This window comes from Pipistrellus hanaki (genome assembly GCF_964339955.1).
Source record: "Pipistrellus hanaki genome assembly, chromosome: 2".
Classification (NCBI taxonomy): domain Eukaryota; kingdom Metazoa; phylum Chordata; class Mammalia; order Chiroptera; family Vespertilionidae; genus Pipistrellus; species Pipistrellus hanaki.
Window position 1 is genome coordinate 72,111,637 of NC_140504.1, and position 20,525 is coordinate 72,132,161.

The 20,525-nt window shown below is 40.1% G+C and overlaps 1 protein-coding gene across 1 annotated transcript in view; it reads left to right on the forward strand.

Moving 5' to 3' along the window:
- Positions 1 to 17,143, forward strand: part of LOC311618182 (ferritin, heavy subunit-like) — a 17,801-nt gene extending 658 nt beyond the window's left edge. Inside the window, exons 2-4 of the mRNA XM_084875533.1 lie at positions 14,195 to 15,283; positions 15,539 to 15,664; positions 16,896 to 17,143. Of these exons, the coding sequence (XP_084731659.1) occupies positions 15,053 to 15,283; positions 15,539 to 15,664; positions 16,896 to 17,054 (516 nt within the window). The 5' untranslated portion in view covers positions 14,195 to 15,052 and the 3' untranslated portion in view covers positions 17,055 to 17,143. The remainder of the gene's footprint in view (positions 1 to 14,194; positions 15,284 to 15,538; positions 15,665 to 16,895) is intronic.
- The last annotated feature ends 3,382 nt before the right edge of the window (positions 17,144 to 20,525 follow it).

The following is a 20,525-nucleotide window of genomic DNA, read 5'->3' on the forward strand; positions in this document are numbered from 1 at the left end:
CTTCCTGGCTGGTTCTAGACCAATAGACTGGTGGAACCTTGGAAACTCCTTGCCTAAGGGCACGTTTCTAAAGAAAGTGAGGAAAAGCTAGTGAAAGGCTTCCAGGAAATATAGAACACTTACTGGGAACACTTAATATCACTGTCCTGTGGCAGGCAGTTAGATAGACAGGAACAGAGCAAGAAGGATTGACCAGTTATAGAAGGACACCAGGAAAGCCCAGGTGCCTGGCAAAGGACAATTGTAGGGTGGGACCTCGCTCCTTCAGGGTGACCTTTCCTCCCCTTGCATATTGCTGGTCATGGGTACTGACCAGGATCCCGTCTCCTCTTCCCCCCTCCCCTTTCCCCCCCCCCCCCCCCCCCCCCCCCCCGCCACCCGCCGCCTTACCCCCCTCCGCGCCCCCCCCTACACACACACACACACAGAACTTCTTTCCTCCCTAAAGATAACTGCACACCCAGAAAAGCAGCTAAACCAGACAAGTGACAACCTATGACTGACCTCAGGACCAGTTGCTTTGGAGAATGACCCCTGTGCTGGCTCAGACCAGTCATTCAGGCTTGGTCTGAAAAGGCCTGGAAAGCTGCTAACTGTTCTATTGAGATCTTCCCCTGGGACCACCCCTAAAAATATCTATTCTTAGGCTGGAGACCCAGCTGGCTCTTTCTCCCAGAGCATGCCCATGTCTCCCCTCACATTTCCCCCTCCACGTCCACCTGGGCATCTCACCTTTTCCTTTCTCCCTTCTAAGCTCTAAGGGCCCTTCCTTTGCCACTATACCATTAACTATGCCCAATTCTTCTACCAATTACTTCTTCTTCTACTTCTGTGATTTTCTAAATAAAGGTTCTCTTATATTTTGAGTCTTGGCTCTGAATTTATTTTCCTTGCCAGAACTCAAATGCCAAGGTGCCTGGACCCATGGGGTCTAACAGCAGGTGCCTTTCCTCACATGGCCAATAATTCTATCATTAAAGTGTTTCCAGTCCTTGCTCCTACAGTGCCCACTTGATTATTTTAGAGACAGGAAAAGCAACGTGACTGTTTTACTAGACCTGCATAAAATTCATGACCTGGTGTGTTTGGGTGATCAAGTACTAGGCAGTTTAAAACGTTTTTTTCATCATCCAAGAGTTGTAGGATGCTGCCAACTATGTCTCAGGTTTAGTATTTCCAACAACTCCTGTAAACTAAGCAGGACAAACATACACATTCCCTCAACCTCCCACCCCCAAACACACCCATACACACACTTTCAAAAATGAGAAAAGCAGCTAACATAGATATGACGGATTTTTTTCTTCTTGTAACCATATCACAGTTCCATGTTGTCTGGACATAGAAGTGTAAGAATGATTGTCATGGGCTAATTTGTCCCTTATGTCCCCAGGATGATTTAAATTTCTAGTAGCAGATAATTTAAGTCTCTGGTGGTGGCTTCTACAGGTTGTTCTTAGTGGCTAGATGCAGTGATGGAACTCCCATGGCTATGCTCAGACCCATGGTTCAAGGTGGCATAGTTTACCCACCTACAGCTGTGTCAGGCAGCTCTCACATGGGGACTTGATGTAGGTGGGTGAGCACATCTGACTCTTTAGCAGGTAAAGGCCTGGATTGAGAAGTGAATACACTACTTTGGGGAAGTTCTGTTTGTTTGGTTGGGGTTTTTTTGGCCATTGTGTGGCGGCTTCCTGGAAGGCTGAGTTGCAGGGTGGGGGAAGGAAAGATAAGAACTATCGCTCTAGGGAGTGTTGTTTGCCTGCTCTAGATGACTGTGGTGAGGTTTGACTGGGTCTGGTGATAACATGCATCTCATCACGAAGAAACCTCTCTGGCACATAGAAAAAACCTTTTTAAAAATTTATTTTAGAGAGAGAGAAGAAGAAGGGAGAGAGGGAAAGAGGGAAACAAAGATTTGCTGTTCCACTTATTTATGCATTCATTGGTTGCTTCTTGCATGTGCTCTGACAAGGGATGGAACCTGCAACCTTGTATTGGTATGATGCTCTAACCAGTGGTCGGTAAACTGCGGCTCGTGAGCCACATGCGGCTCACAAGCCGTGGTTTGCCACTCTGTTGACTAATGAGTTTGCCGACCACTGCTCTAACCAACTGAGTTACCTCACCAGGCGATCTGTGGCTCATTTTAAAGAACCCCCCTTTTTTATTGCTCTGATTCTGAGACTACCCAGAAAGGCACTAAAAGGTAAGCAGGCACAGGCCCTGCTGAATGCTTGTCCGGTCAGACAGGCTCACCTTGAGCCAGTTGGGTACTAGTTTCCAGGTTTCCATCCCTCCGCCCCCATCCTTAGCCTCTAGGCAAAGAGCCTCTCTCATTTCCTCCCCTGACTTCCAGCACTCTCCCTACCTTCACCTTATAATGTTATTCTTAAGAAATTAGTAGCCTGGATAGTGTGAATTTAAATCACACTTTGTGGGAGTTCAAGTTGTCCATAAAAAGGATACTTGTACTTAAGCCTGATTTGTCAGTAGAGAGTAAAACGCACCCCCTTTCATTCAAGTGATTTCAAGCATAAGAAATCTAGCAGGGATCAATAAAAAGTTTGCAGTAAGCTGTAAAACTTAAGTGGCGAGGTAGGGGTTCTCATCGTTTTTGAACCCAGTTTCCTACACTGCTTGATGTTCCATGTGACTCTGACAGCCAGAAGGAATCTGACTAGCCTTATACAAACTCAGGAGATGTAGGTTTATTAAGTATCATTTTTTAAACCACACATGCTTCTCAGAATCCTTATGAACTCTACCCTCCTGTAGTCTCCAAAGCTCTGTTGAACATAACAAGCTCTGTTGGGGTCTGCCCTTCTGTATAGGTATCTGCCCTTTTCCAGAGAGAATTGAGAAGACTCTGGCATCCCTCTGACAGACAGTGTTACTGCCTTCTAAACACACTTACACTCATACTGCCCACTGTCTTTACTAAATTGTACTATTTCCACCAATTCTTAAATTTTGAAAATAAAATTTAAGAAAAATATTAAGAAATATATTACTACAGGGACTTTATGTTGGCTAGATACAGAAACTCAGGCTAATTATGAACAAAGTATTAGCAATCACATATGTTTGCCTTTGCTTACTTCTGCTAATTTGTCAGAATTTGTCCCGACCAGTGGGTGATCAACGTGGGGGCGAGGAGGCACCTAGAAGGGAATGATAGAGGACAGGAGACGCGAAGAAATGGAGGCAAGACAAAGTTCTGATCAAGCCTCGAACTTTATTTTTTGAAATGGCTGTATATATACAGCAGAAACAAAGGGGGGCAGGGTTGCCTATGCAGAGGGGTCTTTGGCAGTGTCTATTGGTTTAGGCACTGAGTGACAAGGTGGTAAGGTATCTGGCAACACAGGATTGGCTAACTGCCAGGGCGGTGTAACATTCCAAGGTGTAACATTCCAAGGCTGGGCTAGCTATGGGGGGGGGGGGGGGGGGATCAGGAAGGGGAAGTTGCAGAGATGCAGGTTAATCTTAGCTTCTGGCCAAACCCTCAGGGCAACACATAACTTCTGCTAGAAGGAACTTAACTCTATTTCCTTAAGACGGAGTTGCTTGTCTCAACTCTGATGGCTCCCAACAAGAATTCTAATGAGGCGGTGATGGGGAGGTGGTAATGAGATTAGCAAAAGTGAATTTTTTTTTTTTTTTTTTTTTTTGTGTGTGTGTGTGTGTGTGTGTGTGTTTGCTAGAATTTTTATTTTAAACTTTTGGGCCTTTAGATTCACATATTTACATAGATCATTAAAATTTTGGGGTTTTAAAGCTAAATACACTAAATATCCAATTCAATTTGGTGTTGCAAACTTGTTTTTCATTAACTGAAGCAAATTTTGGGGGTTATTTTACAATCATTTTGATCCTATAAAATACTTTGTAATATGATTAAGTAAACAGATACAGGAGATCCTTGGACTTAAATTTTTTTATTTTATTTTTGGTTTTTTTGGGAATTTACATGACATGCAATTCTGCTAAGTATGGATTTTCTCTCTCTCTCTTTTTTTTAAACTGGAGAATGCCACTTCACCTAATAATAGATAGTATGGACTTTATATATATATATATATATATATATATATATATATATATATATATATATATCCACTATTAGTGTCTTAAAAAACAATTTTAAAAGTCAGCAGCAGCTTCTGTAAGTAAAAAAATACACATTATTACCTAACAGGTGATCATAAAATCTGTCAATGTATATTATACAATTCAAAGCATGTTAGATAAAGCATCAGTCACATTTATTGTAGGTAACAGAGTATAATAAAATGATATGTTCCTCACATCATGCAACATAGAACTTTACAGCAACATTAACAAACCACTCACATTACGTATTACAGGAGCATGTAAGGGGAAACAGAGCATAGAAATGATTATTTAAGAACCTCAACATCTATTTTCTTCTATGCTTCAAATTGGATGATGATTTTCTAAATCTACTCATTTATTAGGGCGGGGTGGGAGGCTAGAACTATTATTTTGTTAAGTAGAGAAGGAATGTCTTCTAGAAAGGCATTGCAAGCAGGAACGCTTCCTTCACAACTTGGAGTTGAGGCACCAGTACTGTCCTAATGGTATGGGAAGTCCCTGTTGTCCTCCTACACCACAAAGATGCATATGGACACTCAGGAGTCTAACCATAGAAGTGGTTGGTTATAAGTTGACATCTGCTTCACATCTGTGACTGAGATGGCCAATGCTTGAAGAAGTTCTTTGGACCCAGGTTTCTAAAAGCTGATTATAAAAAGCTCAGGACAAAGAAGTCCATGTACCCTAGATGTAGGGAGCACCATTAGCGAATACTGAAAACATTTCTTATATCTTTCAGTAAGTATTACTTTCCCCCTTATAACTGAAAAATGCAACATTTACTTATTTTATTTTAAAAATATATATTTTTATTGATTTCAAAGAGGTAGTGAGAGGGAGAGAGACAGAAACATCAATGATGAGGAAAAATCATTAATTGGCTGCCTCTTGCACACCCCATACTGGGAACCAAGCCCACAACCTGGGCATGTGCCTTGAATGGAATCAAACACAGGGCCCTTCAGTCTGCAGGCCAACACTCTATCCACTGAGCCAAATCAGCCAGGGCAAAAAGAAATGCAACATTTAGAACAACAGGGAAAAAACATCCTATCTAATACAAGAGAAATATGCAGATTACCATCACTCTACCATGCCCAACAGCCAATCAGAGTGAGTATGCAAATTAACCTGAAAAGATGGTGACAGCCTGCCCCCAGCTGCTCCAGGCCTGACCAGAATCAAACCTGGGACCTTTCAGTTTGCAGGCTAACACTCTATCCACTGAGCCAAATCAGTTAGGGTTATTCAGGTATTTTTTTTTATTCCATATAAAAGTTGAAGTATTTGTTCTAGACCTGTGAAATATACTGTTGTTATTTTAATAGGGATTTAATTGAATCTGTAGATTGCCTTGGGTAGTATGGATATTTTAATGATGTTAGTTCTACCAATCTATGAATATGGCATATTCTTCCATTTGTTTATATCTTCTTCTATGTCTCTTTTCAATGTCTTGTAGTTTTCTGAGAATAGGTCTTTTATCTTCTTGGTTAAGTTTATCTTAAGTATCTTAAATTTTTTTTTGCAATGATAAATGGGATTGTCTAGTTTCTCTTTCTGAAGAATTCATTATTGGCGTATAAAAAAATCCATCAATTTTTGGGTGTTGATTTTGTATCTTGCTACATTGCCAAATTCATTTATTAAATCTAGTAGCTTTTTTTGGTGGAGTATTTAGGGTTTTCTGTGTACAATATCATGTCATCTGCAAAAAATTAAAGTTTTATTTCCTCCTTTCCAGTTTGGATGCTTTATTTTTTCTTCTTGTCTGATCACTGTGGTTAGGGCTTCCAGTGCTATGTTGAATAAGGTGAAAGCGGACATTCCTGTGTGTTTCCTGTTCTTAGAGGAAATGGTTTTAGCTTTAGTCCATTAAATATGATGCTCACTGTAGGTTTGTCATATATGCCTTTTATCATGGTGAAATATGCTCCCTCAATTCCCACTTTGCCGAGATTTTTTTATTAAAAACTAGACGCCCACTGCACAAATTCATGCACAGTGGGGTCCCTCAGCCTGGCCTTTGGATAGGGCCAAAACCAGCTCCCCGATATCCTCTGAGGAGTCCCGGATTGTGAAAGGGAACAGACCCACATGCATGAACTAGCCGAGGGGGGATGCGGGAGGTTGGCCAGACGAAGAGGGACTGCAGGAGGGCTCCAGGGCATGTTCAGCCTATCTTGCTTAGTCCTGATTGGCCGTACCGCAGCAGCAAGCTAGCCTACTGATCAGAGCTTCTGCACCCTGGTGGCCAGTGCACATCATAGTGAACAGTTGAGTGGCCTTAACATATTATGCTTTGATTGGTTGAATGAATGACCAGATGACTGTACACTAACATATTAGACTTTTATTATATAGGATGAGTGTTGGATTTTGTTGAATTCCTTTTCTGCATTTATTGATTTGATCATGTGATTTTTGTCTTTCAATTTGTTTATGTGATGCATAATGTTTATTGATTTGCAAATATTCTACCTGCCATGCTTCCCTGAAATAAATCCCACTTGGTCATGGTGTATGATCTTTTTAATATATTATGCTGGATCTGACTTGTTAATAGTTTGTTGAGGATTTTAGCACCTATGTTCATCAGGGATTTTAGCCTATAATTCTCTTTCTTTATAGTGTCTTTATCCGGTTTTGGAATTAGGATAATGCTGGCCTCTTAAAAAGAGTTTGGAAGTGTTCCTTCCTCTTTTTTTTTTTTTTTTTTTTTTTTTTTTTTTTTTTTTGGAATAGTTTGAGGAGTATAGGTGTTAGTTCTTCCTTGAAAGTTTGGTAAAACTCCACTGTGAAGCCATCCAGACTTTATTTTGTTTGATTACTGCTTTTATTCCATCAGTTATTATTAGTCTATTCAGGTTTTCTGATTCTTTCTAATTCAGTTTTGGGAGATTGTATTTTTCTAGGAATTTATCTACTTCATCCACATTATCCAGCTTGTTGGAATATAGTTTTTCATAGTATTTTCTTATAATCCTTTGCATTTCTGTGGTGTCAATGGTTACTTCTCTACTTTTATTTCTGATTTTGTTTATTTGGGTCCTCAGAGAAATAGAAATATTGATGTAAGAGAGACACATCATTAGTTGCCTCCTGTACTCACTCTAACTGGGGATCAAGCCTGCAACCGAGGTATGTGCCCTTTACCTGAATCAAACATGGAACCCCTCAGATCAAGGTCCAATGCTCTAACCACTGAGAAAACTGGCTAGGGCATGAGCATTATTTTTGCTAGGGACATTCACTGATTTTGTTACAGAGAGCCTTGAAAAACAAAGACTATTTTTTTTTTTTTTAAAGAAGATACTCTCACGATACTCTATGCAACCAGGCTATAATTTTGGCTTCGGACCCTCAGCTAGAGTGGTAATGGAATGGCAAGAACCAAAGGCACAAGCTGGAGAATAGAGAAAGAGGAGGCTGCTCTTTGTATGTTCTCCAAAGAGTTTGTGCTTTATTCAGAAGTCAGTGGAGCTCCATGGAAGGCAGTGAGGCAGAAGATGGCATGTTCACATTTACATGTTTGAGATAGATTACTCTGTAGGCAGGGGATGGAATATGAAGGGTGAGGCAGGAAGCAGATGGATAGGGGAGCTCAGGTAATACAATGTCGCTCTTTTACCATCTTAAGGAACTGTCTCCCGAAAGCATTAAAATTATTCACATTAGTGATTCTAATACTAAAAATTTGAACCTTTGACATTCTTTCTTCTTAGGAGCTCAAAACAGAATCTAGTTTGTAATAAAACACTCTGCCACCACCCCATCCATCCTGATTTATACACAGCACATAATATACAGTTTACAGCAGGAATACTCTCTAGGTTTTGAGGCATCAGGTCCTGCAAGAAGGACCCTGTGAGCTATGCACTCACCAAAAGCTGAGAAGGCACACATTCTACTTCTCCTCTAGTGATCATCCTCTAGATGTTGAGTTAGATTTTGAGGAACCACGGCAACAATGAGTGTTTGACCTAAGAGGTATTATAAATGTCAGTTCTGCTCTATCAAGTCCTCAGCCAGATGGGAGGAGCTGCCACAGGAGTGGGGGAGTCAGGGAGGAAGGGAGAGCTAAGTTGATACCTACTCTTGGGCTCTGACTAGAATTAACCAGCACTGCTCTGCTCCATCAAATTAGCAGGGTCAATAGTTCCAGGGAAAGTCGTTACATGAGGTTTTTTTTTCTAGTATCTGAGGAGTGACTATGAATGATTTCATGAGAAAGGAATTTATCCCCCCAAGTCCCTCTGACAGAACCAGTTCCTAGGAGTACATGTATGTTACCCACAGATTAGTCTCCTAGAAACCTATCTGTTTCTAAGTTTCTGAAAACAAGCAAAATGTAAAAGAGCCCTTTCCTCTGTTAGAGTAGTTAAGGTTGCAGAATCATAATGTATTACTACCTTAGACTATTTGAGATAGAGAGAACCTGATCCAATGGTTTTCAAATTTGTTGTAGCATCAGATCACTTCTAATGAAATCCTATGAAGAAGTCCAATTAATATGTGAATAGAAAGCAGAGCTGCCACTATTCAAGAAGTCTCTGGCTGAGCAATGTCTCTGCTGTTTGTCATGCCTCCAATACCCTATCATGTGACTTAATCCTATGAACCCCTAGGAACTAGAGGAGCAAAGTCTGAAAGATATGAGTTAAAACAAATATTCCATTTTCAGGTGACAAAGATTTGCACAATAGTTAATAATTATTTGAGTAGAGTATAAATCCAATAGGAGGATTCATAGAAGTAAAATTCAAATTCATGGTAGAGAATGGAGTTGGGAAACTCCATTGATTTCTTTGGAGTTGGATCAATGAGTCAGAAAAGAACAAGACAAATTTGAATGTGTAGGGTGAGAAGAGGGTTTCACTTAGACCCAGAGATAGAGTTCAATAGAAATGGATGTAGACTTTGGTAATTTGAAGTCTCTGGCTGGGGATCTGTTCCATGTAGCAAGGTGGCTATCTGTGTTGAGAGGTCACAGGTAGCTTTGAAACACAGCACTGCATTGGCGGGAGACCTTCAGCCTTCCCAGTATTAATCACCATTCTAGGCATAATCAAACATCCTTTAAACTAAAGGTCTTTACAAGTTAAACACACAGGGGCTTTTCAATCTCTGGATACTAACTGTGCAGATCAATAGTTTAGACAAACCATAATTTGGCAATTTCCTGATTCACAGGAGAAACTTTACCCAGTTCCAACCTTTCTTACCTTTTGTTTTCTGTGCTCCAAATCAACTCAAAACTTATTTGTTCTAGAAAATGTCTACTGTCCCGATTCAGTTCATTATTGTGCTTAGCAACTTCTACTCTTGAGGTATCTTACTGAACTTCACCTGTAGAGTACAGATAAAAAGAACGATTTCTCAATTGTTTTCTAAATGAATAAGAGGAAATAAGATGTCAGTTGTTTAGCACAGTGCATGATACATAGCAATTATTTTAAAACTAGGGACCTGTTGTAGGAATATTCCTGCAACACTTCCGGTGGGCTTCCCTCCCACCACCACCACCTCTCCCGCCCCCCCTTCCCGAAGTGGTGGACAGGTGCGCCCTGCCTGTCCATCTGCTCCACCATGCCTGTGGCCACTGCCACAACTGTCTCTGCAGTCGCTAGCTGCCACCACTGCTGTGCGCCTTGCCCCGCATGCCCTGCCTGCCGCTCCCACCGCCACTGCTACCTCCATGGCCAGGCGTGCTGCCGACACCGCTGTACACCCTGACCTGCCATGTCTGCTGCTGCCCTGCGCACTGCCCCTGTGTGCCTCACCCAGCTCCTACTCCCAGTGCTTTCCTTCCAGCATTGGAAGCCACCTTGCTTTCCACTTTCCCTCCCTCTTCCTTCTATGCTGTCTTCAGTCTTCATTCCTCCCTCCCTCCAGGTATGCAAATTAACTGCCATCTTTGTTGGATTAATTTGCATACTTGCTCTGATTGGCTGGGGCGTGGCTGGTGGGCGTGACTGGTGGGTGTAACAGAGTGATGGTTAATTTGCATATTACTCTATTATTAGGTAGTACTATTAGCTTCTCTTCTGTTATGGATCTCTGATAGATCATGGTAAATTCATAAGAATTTGAAAAATTTGTAGAATTCTAATTTCTGGGTTCTATTATATTTTATTTCTACCCCCCCTACCTTTCTTTTTAGTATTAAATTAGTATGATAAGCTTTCATTAATATGATAGTTAACTCAAAGAATAAAAATGGAGAATAAATAGATACCCATATTCAATACCATAGTTTGCCTTTAAGACGACTTTTGAAAGGAAAAAAAGTCAACCGAAAATCAGGGGCAAAGACCAAAATTGCACAAAAATTACCTGCAGATCTTGACGGCAAAGTAAGTCTTTTCTTTGAAGTGGGAGGTAGTCTTATACAGCCAAAATAGGCCTAAACCTATGTTTTTAACTGTAAAATTAGGGGGGCATCTTATACACCGGAAAATAGGGTAGTTATGAGATTTTTAGAATTACTTTCCCTAAATAGCCTTTAAAGGTCTTTACAAGTTAAATATTCAGGGACTTTTCAACCTGCATTCCTTATTTATCTAGAATGGTTACAGAACATTTTTTGTGTTTTTAGATAATAAATTTTATAGCATTGGCAAAGGGTAAATATATCTGCGGATAAACATATGGACAATAGAGACCAGCTGAAATCAATCTATTTTCACACTCAATACCCAGCTTTGATTCCTAACAGTCCAGGGATGCTGACCAAAAAATATACTATTTAGAAGTTCTCTGTGTCTATTGGTGGTGGTAGTGATAGCGGTGGTGGTGGTGAGATGGTGATGATGATGATGATGATGATGAAGAAGAAGAAGAAGAAGAAGAAGAAGAAGAAGAAGAAGAAGAAGAAGAAGAATGTGTTTAAAGGCAATGTAGAAAAGTCTATGTAATGACCTCTCATTTTAAGAAAAATGATGATAGTATAATTGCATATAATTAAGACACTAAAGTCTCTTTTAAGAAATCACACTTGTCATTTGGTTAGAAAATGGCCAGATTGTTTTTTGTGGGTGAGGGGAATATTAAAAAGTATTATTTCTATTTTTTCATTGAAGCATGCATTTAAATTAAGGCCCACAAATTAATGTTTGTCCATTGATGTAATAGAAGTGGCCATTATTGAAGTTAGATACAAGTTTTTGGCACTTGTGATTGTGATTATGTCTTCAGAGAAATGATGCAGTCTAAAAAACTGATGTATTCTTTTTAATTTCTTTTTGGCTTTTAAAGTAACATTTATTTTTTAAAAGTTAACTTGTGAATATATAGGAAACTGAAAAGCACAAGCAAAGAACAAAGTCATCCATAATCACTAGCAGTTTATAGTCTGACGTGTCCTTCTAAGTCCTGTGATCTACACATTAAATATTAATATTCCTCAATAATACTTAACTCTCAAGAAGAAGAATATTTTCTTCATATGTATCCAGTTCTGTGTTTTGGCCCAGATGGGATGGTAGTAACATGGAATGTTTATATGAAAACATTTGGAAAAGATAATATCTTTTCCAAAGACCTTAAATTGATCTATCCAGAAATATTCCAACTTTTATATCTTCCAGTAAGTAAAATCTTTATGTTCTTGATTTAATCTCCTGTGGGAGCCCCTTTCATGTACTGCATGGTTGAGGTTCAGGGTTCAGGTTCTGGAGAAGGCCACACACAAATAAAAAGAGACTTGAAAAGTATTAATTTGGGAAATGGGGGCCAAGCGGGAGTCCACCTCTAGGGGGAGGACTACCCAGTGCTCTGGCTTTGCCATCCCTTTTATTAAGGTGATGAGATACACCCACATCCTTTAGGCAGGAAATTCCACGACAATCAGCAAGAATTTACATATGATAGCCGAAACCAGTTTGGCATTGGTCTGTGGACTGAGGAGTCCCAGGTTCGATTCCGATCAAGGTCATGTACATTGGTTGCGGGCACGATGTCTCTCTCTCATCGACGTTTCTAACTCTCTCTCCCTCTCCCTTCCTCTCTGTAAAAAATCAATAAAATATATTAAAAATGAAGAATTTACATATGATTAACTGGTGGAGGTTGCTCTAACTACTAATGTCTCAACTAAACAATGAGTGATTAGCTTTGACCATAAAGAGCTATTAAGGTTGACCAGCCTTCCAGATTCCCTTTTCGCATTTCTCTATTAGTGACAATGATCGGTTTCCAGCACTCTCCTGTAGATGGGGCCACACTAACAGTCAGTAACAATCCAGATTTCATTGGTACTTGTCTCTACCTGCTCACATAAGACCCTAATCTCCTGAAAGGTTTCCCCAAATTCTATTGGAAGTTCAGGTGAGGGTTTTTACACACACTATAAAGAAAACCAGTTAACTATTAGTCAGCTACCATCCCCTTCCCCATTCCTCTCTGTAACCTTCATAGGCTCGATGTTGCTGAGTGCCCTGGCACTGCCTCCTCCACCAGGGTGCTGCCATGGAAACCAGGGAGCTCTGGCATGCCCAGCACTGCAGTGGTCTGTGGGGAAGCAGCAGGGATGGTCCCCTTCTCCTCTCCTATGAGGGGGGTCCTCAGTAGTGCCATTTGTGTTCCACATCTTACCAGATTTTTATTGAAATAGCTTTTTACTATTTCATACATAAAGCCTTACTACTCAAAGTGTGGTCCCTGGACCAGCAACACTTGGCAGAATTGTTAGAAATGTGGAACCTCAGGCGCCATGAATCAGAATCTTCTGCTTAATAAGAGCACCAGGTGATTTATATACAATTTTCAGTTTGAGAAGCATCTGCTTAAAGTGCCTTCCGGGACCAACATAGGAATTCAATTAAGGACAAGGGTAGGGTTGGGTTGAGAAGCAAAACTGACAAATAATAAGACTTTTTTTTTTTTTTTTTAAATCCTCATTTGAGGATAATTTTTTCCCATTGATTTTTAGAGATAGTGGAAGAGAGGAAAAGAGAGAGAAACATCAATGTGAAAGAAACACATAGATTGCTTGCTTCCTGACCAGGGCCCAAGCCAGGGAGTAGTAAGTGGAACCAAGGTAAATGCCCTTGATCAGAATCAAACCTGGAACCCTTTGGTTCACAGGCCAATGCTCTATCCACTGACCAAAATCAGCTAGGGCTAGTAGGACTTTTTGTAATGACCTCTTCCCTTTGATGATCTTATTTATCCTTGTGACTGGGCCAAAGTTAGAATGCTTGGCTCCTTCCTAGCAGGATAGCTTCCCCTCAGGAAACTCCCAGGCTCCTCACCACCTGCTAGCGATAGTCTTGGTGACCTGCCACTTCTATGTCAGTTCCACCAGACCTGGCTTAGGCGAGGTCCAGATCACGGGAAATCACACTGCTGCCCATGCTAACTACACTTTCATGTAATAAGTTTTGAGTTCACACCTGTCATTTGCAAATCACTTCATTATGGGCAGTGGGACTACCAAGATAAGTACTGGTAAAACAGTCTCTTCTCTAAAAGGAGGCTAATAAAGTGGTAAATGCTGAGGCAGGTCAGACGTTCTGGGAGACCATTTGAGGAAGGGGGCAAAAGCCTCCCAAATGCAGCAGCCTTACTGCAGTGATGAGAAAGCATTACTGTGTCTGATCCCTGCAGCCTGTGTGTGCCAGTTCTCCAGGTGGAACGCCCTTCTTCCATTTCTGTTTCCTACATTCTTACCCCCCTTCCCAGGCCAGTTTCAAATGCTGATTTATCAGTGAAATCTGCCAGAATCCCCTCAGCTACATGTGCTTTGCCACCTCAGAAACCTCCATCATATTCTGTCTTAAGATCAATTTTGTGCGTTACAGCCTTATGGAGTGGGGGTTATGTCCCTACCGGCAAATAATACATTTTAGTCAGTCTTCTTAGAGTCCCCTAGTATAATGTGCCATAGATTGTTTTTAAAGAAAAGACTATATTAAAGCTAACACATCTTCTCTGTTACTACTTCTCTAATCAGGAAGTAGATCAGCCTTCTCCAATCATAGAGAAAACGTGGGAGAAAGTTCTCTACACTGGCTGGGATATTTAAGAGAATTAACTTTTCTCCACCCCCCCACCCCCCCTTTTTTTTTTTTAGGTGAGAATGCTTCTTTCAAGCAGAAACAATGTCCTCATTCACAGATGAGTAGCAATTAATCACAGCTGGGAGGAATTTCATCTAGTTTTCAGCTGAATGAAAGTGACTATCTGCCTACTAGTATTTAGGGAGTCCATAGCTTGCTGAGTAGCACTGTTTATTCCCGGTTTTCTCTAAAGCTGTGATGGCAGCCATGCGACCTGTCTCTGAAGAGTGTAGGATTGCTATTAATTATGTGGCTTCTTTTGAGCTGCACATCAGTGATGCTTATTTATCTATGGTTAGTATGGTTGTTTGAGCCACTGGGAGGGAAGTTTCAGCTCGGATATATCCTATGTCTTTTTAGTGATGGTGGTTATGGCCATGTTTGTGTTGTGATGACAGATGAAACAGCAACTTGGTGCCTAGGATTTTGCTGCTTTGTGGCTAATGATTTAGAGCTGTTACTGCAAACTATGGGCTATTATTGGAGAATCAGTTCTTTTCAGTAGGTTACCAAAACCATATAAGCATCAGACACTGGAGATAGACGGAATAAGTAATTTTTCTCCCATATTCAATTTTAGAGGTAATGTAGATGTGTTCAGATTGGTGAAATAGGTTGACTTTAAAATGACATTTAATTTATTCTGTACTTTTGCTGTGTTTAAACAATTATTGGATATAAGTGCTAGCATGTGGGGTTTATAAATCTGGTCATTAAAGAGGCCATAATAGCCAAAGATTACACCTAAGATATTAAAATCTGGATTGTCTTTTTTTAATTATTATTAGATAATTTGGGTTTGAAAGATAGCTGGGGTCTTCAGGAAGTCAAAGGACAAACTAAGGACCCTAGACTTTACAAAGAGGGCTTTTATGGGACAACCACAGAGACAACAAAGGGAATGTGTAAGATTTTCAACTTTAAAAATTAGCTTGTCCTCATTCCCACCTCTGTCCCAGGCCTATTGTTATCCTCCTGACTCAGAAGAACCTATTTTTTCTGGATTCTTTGAAGACCAAGCTGAGTTGAAAAGGGATCATGGAAAGCAATTCCTAAAATATCTAATAGAACGTGAGAATAATATCTGTCTTCCTGTGATTAAGGTAACTATATAATTTGTCCTAATGATTTTAATGGGGCCTCCTCTGGGTCTAGAGAACTGTTATTTGTTGCCACCTAACTTGTTGGGTTACTCATATTTACACACGGGATTACAGTAACCAACTTTGAGTGCAAGCAACTGTGCTCTTTATAACCTCTTCATATCATATCAATCGTTGTACTATTGATATTTGGCTCTTTGACTCATGAGTTTGCCGACCACTGCCCCAGGTGACTTCCCTGTTTCTCTCCTACAGAGGCCTGATGTAGATAACTGGTACACCGGTGTAAAAGCTGTGGAATATGCTCTGGAGTTGGAGAACCAGTTAAGCCAGCTCCTGATAGACCTGAAGACCACGGCTTCTGCCGACAATGACAATCATGTAAGTAGTAACTGGTTCTGAATTCATGCCTGAATTAGGACTTGCTTCTTGGAAGAGGGCCCAAGGCTTAACTGGTTCTCCAATTCCAGAGCACACTTGAGAGCTTTTCTGCCGATTTGCCAGTTACCTACCTCAGGCCTCTGCAGGAGAGAAACAGGGAAGTCACCCGGGGCACAGCTTTCTCAGATTAGACTTCCTAGGTCAAATTATGTCTAGGTTCTTAGTATAACCCAACACTTTCTAAACTTGTTTCCCCCCAAAGAAGTATGTGAACTTACTTCTGGGAGTAGTAAATTGAAGGTGGGAGGAGTAGGTGCCCTGATAAGAGGGAATGCAACTCAACACAAGAGGGAGAGGGCTTCCCAGGAAAAGTGTGCTCTGGATAATTAAACAAAATGACTTTTGCTGCTGGCTTTTAGGCACCAGAATCACCTGGAGGGGTTACTCAAGCAACCTGCTAGGCCCTACTCCCCAGAGTTTCTGATTCAATGGCTTTCCTGTGGTGTCTGAGAATTTGCATTTCTAACAAGTTTTCAGGCTATTCTGCTGCCTGCTGGCTAGGGGACACACTTTGAGAACCACTGTCCCTGATGGCCCCTGCGAAAGTGAATGTTAATGGTGACTTATTATCATGTGGTCTTTCTGGTTAATGGTGTGCACTCCGTCTTGTGGTGGTAACTTCTTTCTCGCTAACCCCATAGCATATCAGGAAATCAAAATGAGGAAAATTCCCTGTACAAAAGTTATTAACCCTAGATGCTTATTGGACTGGCTTAGTTGCTTAGAAGAGATAGTTATGAATGCCTGAGCCTTATGGCCACTTCTAAATCTTTGGGCATTGGGTCTGGGCATCTACTCAAATCTCCATGTGATTCAAAAAAGCAGGATGGGAAACCACTGAAGTACAGATTAACTTAATTTGATTAAGTTAATCTGTACTTTTGATGAGATGCCCTAACACTCATATTCATTGAAAGAGGGTATTTGTATTCACCTTGAGGTCTTGAATGTCTTAAATTAGTGTCCTTTGAACATCTATGTGCATATCAACTGTGGAGTCCTTTCTTAAACTGCACTCTCTGATCTTGTAGGTTTGGAGTGGGACTTGATATTCTTTTTCTGACAAGTTCCCAGGACTGCAGGTCCATGAGCTACAATTTGGGTAGCAAGATTTTTTATTTCCTCCTGTTGCAGACAAGGTTGTAAAGGATTTCCCCATTTATTTCTGCAGTTTTTAAGCTTCATGGGAAAGTACCTGGAAAAACAGAAGAAGAATTCAACCTACCTGCAACGCCAGCTTGCATATTATAGAAAAGAAGAACAGCAGGCACAGGAGGAAGGGACACCGAAAAGAAAAAGGCCTGCTGAGAAAAAGCCCGTCAGTAAATAGACCCAATATCTGAGGGCAACAAAGCAAGTCTTTCTATTGTATTTGTTCCCCAAATCAGCTATTTAAAGATCTTAATCTTCTCCACTGCTTTCCTTCACTGGTATGTGTACAATTAAACCTATGTTTTTTTGCATTACAATTATGTGTAAAGAGATTGTTATTGAAGCACAAAAATGGGCTAATTCCATCAGTGTTTAAGTTTGGTGAAAGCTTCCTAAGAACAATTGGTGCATTAGACTAAGAAGGAAAGAAAGGAAAGAAAGAAAGGAAAGAAAGAAAGAAAGGGAAGGAAGGAAGGGAAGGAAGGAAGGGAAGGAAGGAAGGGAAGGAAGGAAGGAAGGAAGGAAAGAAGGAAGGAGGGAGAGAGGGAGGGAGGGAGGGGAGGGAGGGAGGGAGGGAGGGAGGGAGGGAGGGAGGGAGAGAAGGGAGGGAGGGAGGGAGGGAGGGAAGGGAGGAGGGAGGGAAGGGAGGGAGGGAAGGAGGGAGGGAAGGGAAGGGGAGGGAGGGAAGGAAGGAAGGAAGGAAGGAAGTAAGGAAGGAAGGAAGGAAGGGAAGGAAGGAAGAAGCCTCCTTCTTCTCCCATGATCCCAACAACACTCAGATGCAGGGTCAAGATTTGGGAATTTCAAATAGACCAAATAGATACGGTATAAATTAAATAGGAAAATCTTAAATTTCACTAATGGTTTTCTCCCCTTCAGCTCGTATACTACATATTTAAATTTTACAGAAATAGTAGTTTTTCAAATCAGTGTAAAGCTAACCTTGAAAACAAGAGTTCTTGGTCTAGAAATGTTTACTCACTGGAAATGTTTAAGGGAACAAGCAGCTGAAACCCAGGTGTCCGTTCATAACCTGAGGTATGCATAAGGATCAGGAAGGTACACGAGCAATTAGACAGCAAACAATTGTGTAGATGTGCCTACCTCAGTGGTCGGCAAACTCATTAGTCAACAGAGCCAAATATCAACAGTACAATGATTGAAATTTCTTTTGAGAGCCAAATTTTCTAAACTTAAACTATATAGGTAGGTATATTGTTATTAACTTAATTAGGGTACTCCTAAGCTGGCCTTTGCTAAAAACTCAAGGGGCCAAAGAGCCACATGTGACTTGAAAGCTGCAGTTTGCTAACCACTGGCCTACCTATCTACTGTGGGCAAGCTAGCAATTATTGGGGTAGTTGCTTTCAGGAACAAGCCATGAGCATGCAAGCTGGGATGGTTAGTACCACATGGGAAGAAACAGGGCTTTTTAGGATTGTGTCATGGCCACAAAACTTTCTATTTCCATGGCTTTGAGTAAGTTTTTACCTTACTCATTGACTCAGTTTATTTATCTTTAAAGTAGGGTTAATAGTACTTAGTTCATAAAGTTAATGAGAGAATTAAGTAAATTAGCATGTGAAAGTATCTAGAACAGTACCTTTTTAGATTATGTATTAGTTAATTTAGATAATAGTATAACCTCATAAACTTGAGGAAAGCTAATATATAATGGAATTATGATGCTAAGTGAAATAAGCCAGCCAGGGAAAGATGAACACCATATAATTTCACTTATATGTGGAATCTAATCAATACAAAGTAGTTTAACAAACAAAATAGAAACAGAAGCATAGATAAATAGAACAGATTGACAGCTGTCCAAGGGGAAGGGATTGGGTGAAAAAAGGTGAAGGGATTAAACAAAAAATATGACACATAGGCACAGACACCAGTCTGGTGATAGTGGAAAAGGGTGATAGATAGAGGTGGAAGTGGACAAAAAAGGGACAAATAAGTCCTGAAGAGGACTTGACTTTAGGTGGTAAGCACCTACTGCAGTATGCAGATGTTTTCTTGAGTTGAATACTTGAAACCTGAATTTTTTATTAACCAATGTCACCCCAATTGGGAGCTGTCCAATTAAAAAAGACACATAACTGAAATTTAGACAAAATCTTAAAACACTTAATCTTAAAAGTATCTCTTTTGAAATGAGAAGGAGTCATACAAAGATCCAATTAGATAGACCTCGGAGAAAATTCAAGTTAACAAATGGGTTGAATATTGAAATAGACACAGCTGACCAAACAAGTGATATTTAAGTAAGTTAAGAAATTCTCAGCCAAAGGAATAGAAAATGGTATTTTAAATTTTAAGATATGAAGTTCCAATGAAAGATCTAATTTAGAGCTCCAGGAGATCAGGGAAGTTGAGAAAAAGATCCACTGTAGCAAAATTGTAGAGTATCAAGCTCACTGTAAAAGACACCACTTACAAAGAAAGAAAACTGTCACATTACTAACAGCTTTCTCGTCAATATTAGATGGACTCTGGCATCCCTATGACAGACAGTTACTACCTTCTAAACACACTTACACTCATACTGCCCACTGTCTTTACTATATTGCACTATTTTCATCAATTATCAAATTTTGAAAGTCAAATTTAAGAAATAGATTATCACATAGTGACTCAGTTCTTCACATTCTACAATATCATACATTACAGCAACACTAACAAAATACTCATATTAAGTATTACAGGAGCATGTAAGGGGAAACAGCATAGAAATGATTTTTTTAATGGAAGAACATACCATGTTCATGGATTGTTAGAATCAACATAATCAAAATGTCCATACTTCCCAAAGCAATCTATAGGTTCAATGCACTCTCCATTAAAATACCAACTGCATATTTCACTGACCTAGAAAGAACTCTCCAAAAGTTTATTTGGAACAATAAAAGGCCCCAAATAGCCACAGCAATCCTGAGAAAGAAGAGTAAAGTAGGAGGGATCTCAATACCAGATTTCAAGCTGTATTACAAAGCCACTGTTCTCAAAACAGCCTGGTACTGGCACAAGAACAGACATATAGATCAATGGAATAGAATCAAGAATCCAGATATCAACCCAAATCACTATGCTCAATATTTGACAAAGGAGGCACGAATATACAATGGAGTCAAGACAGTCTCTTCAATAAATGGTGTTGGGAAAACTGGACAGATACATGCAAAAAAATGAAATTAGATCATCAACTTACACCATTCACAAAAAAAAACTCAACATGGATACAGAGCTTAAACATAAGATGGGAAACCATAAAAATACTAGAGGCATCCACAGGAAGCAAAATCTCAGACATATGCCAAAAGAACTTCTTCACTGATACTTCCCCTAGGGCAATGGAAGCTAAAGAGAAAATAAACAAATGGGACTACATCAAAATAAAAAGCTTTTTTACAGCAAAAGAAACCATCAACAAAACAAGAAAGCCCACTGTATGGGAGAACATATTTGCAAATGTTACCACTGATAAAGGTTTAATCTCCAACATCTACAGACAGCTTATACAACTAAATAAAAGGAAGATGAATGATCCAATTAAAAAATGGGCAATGGACCTAAATGGAATATTTTCAAAAGAAGACAGAAGGAAGGCCAAGAAGCACATGAAAACATGCTCAAAGTCACTAATTAT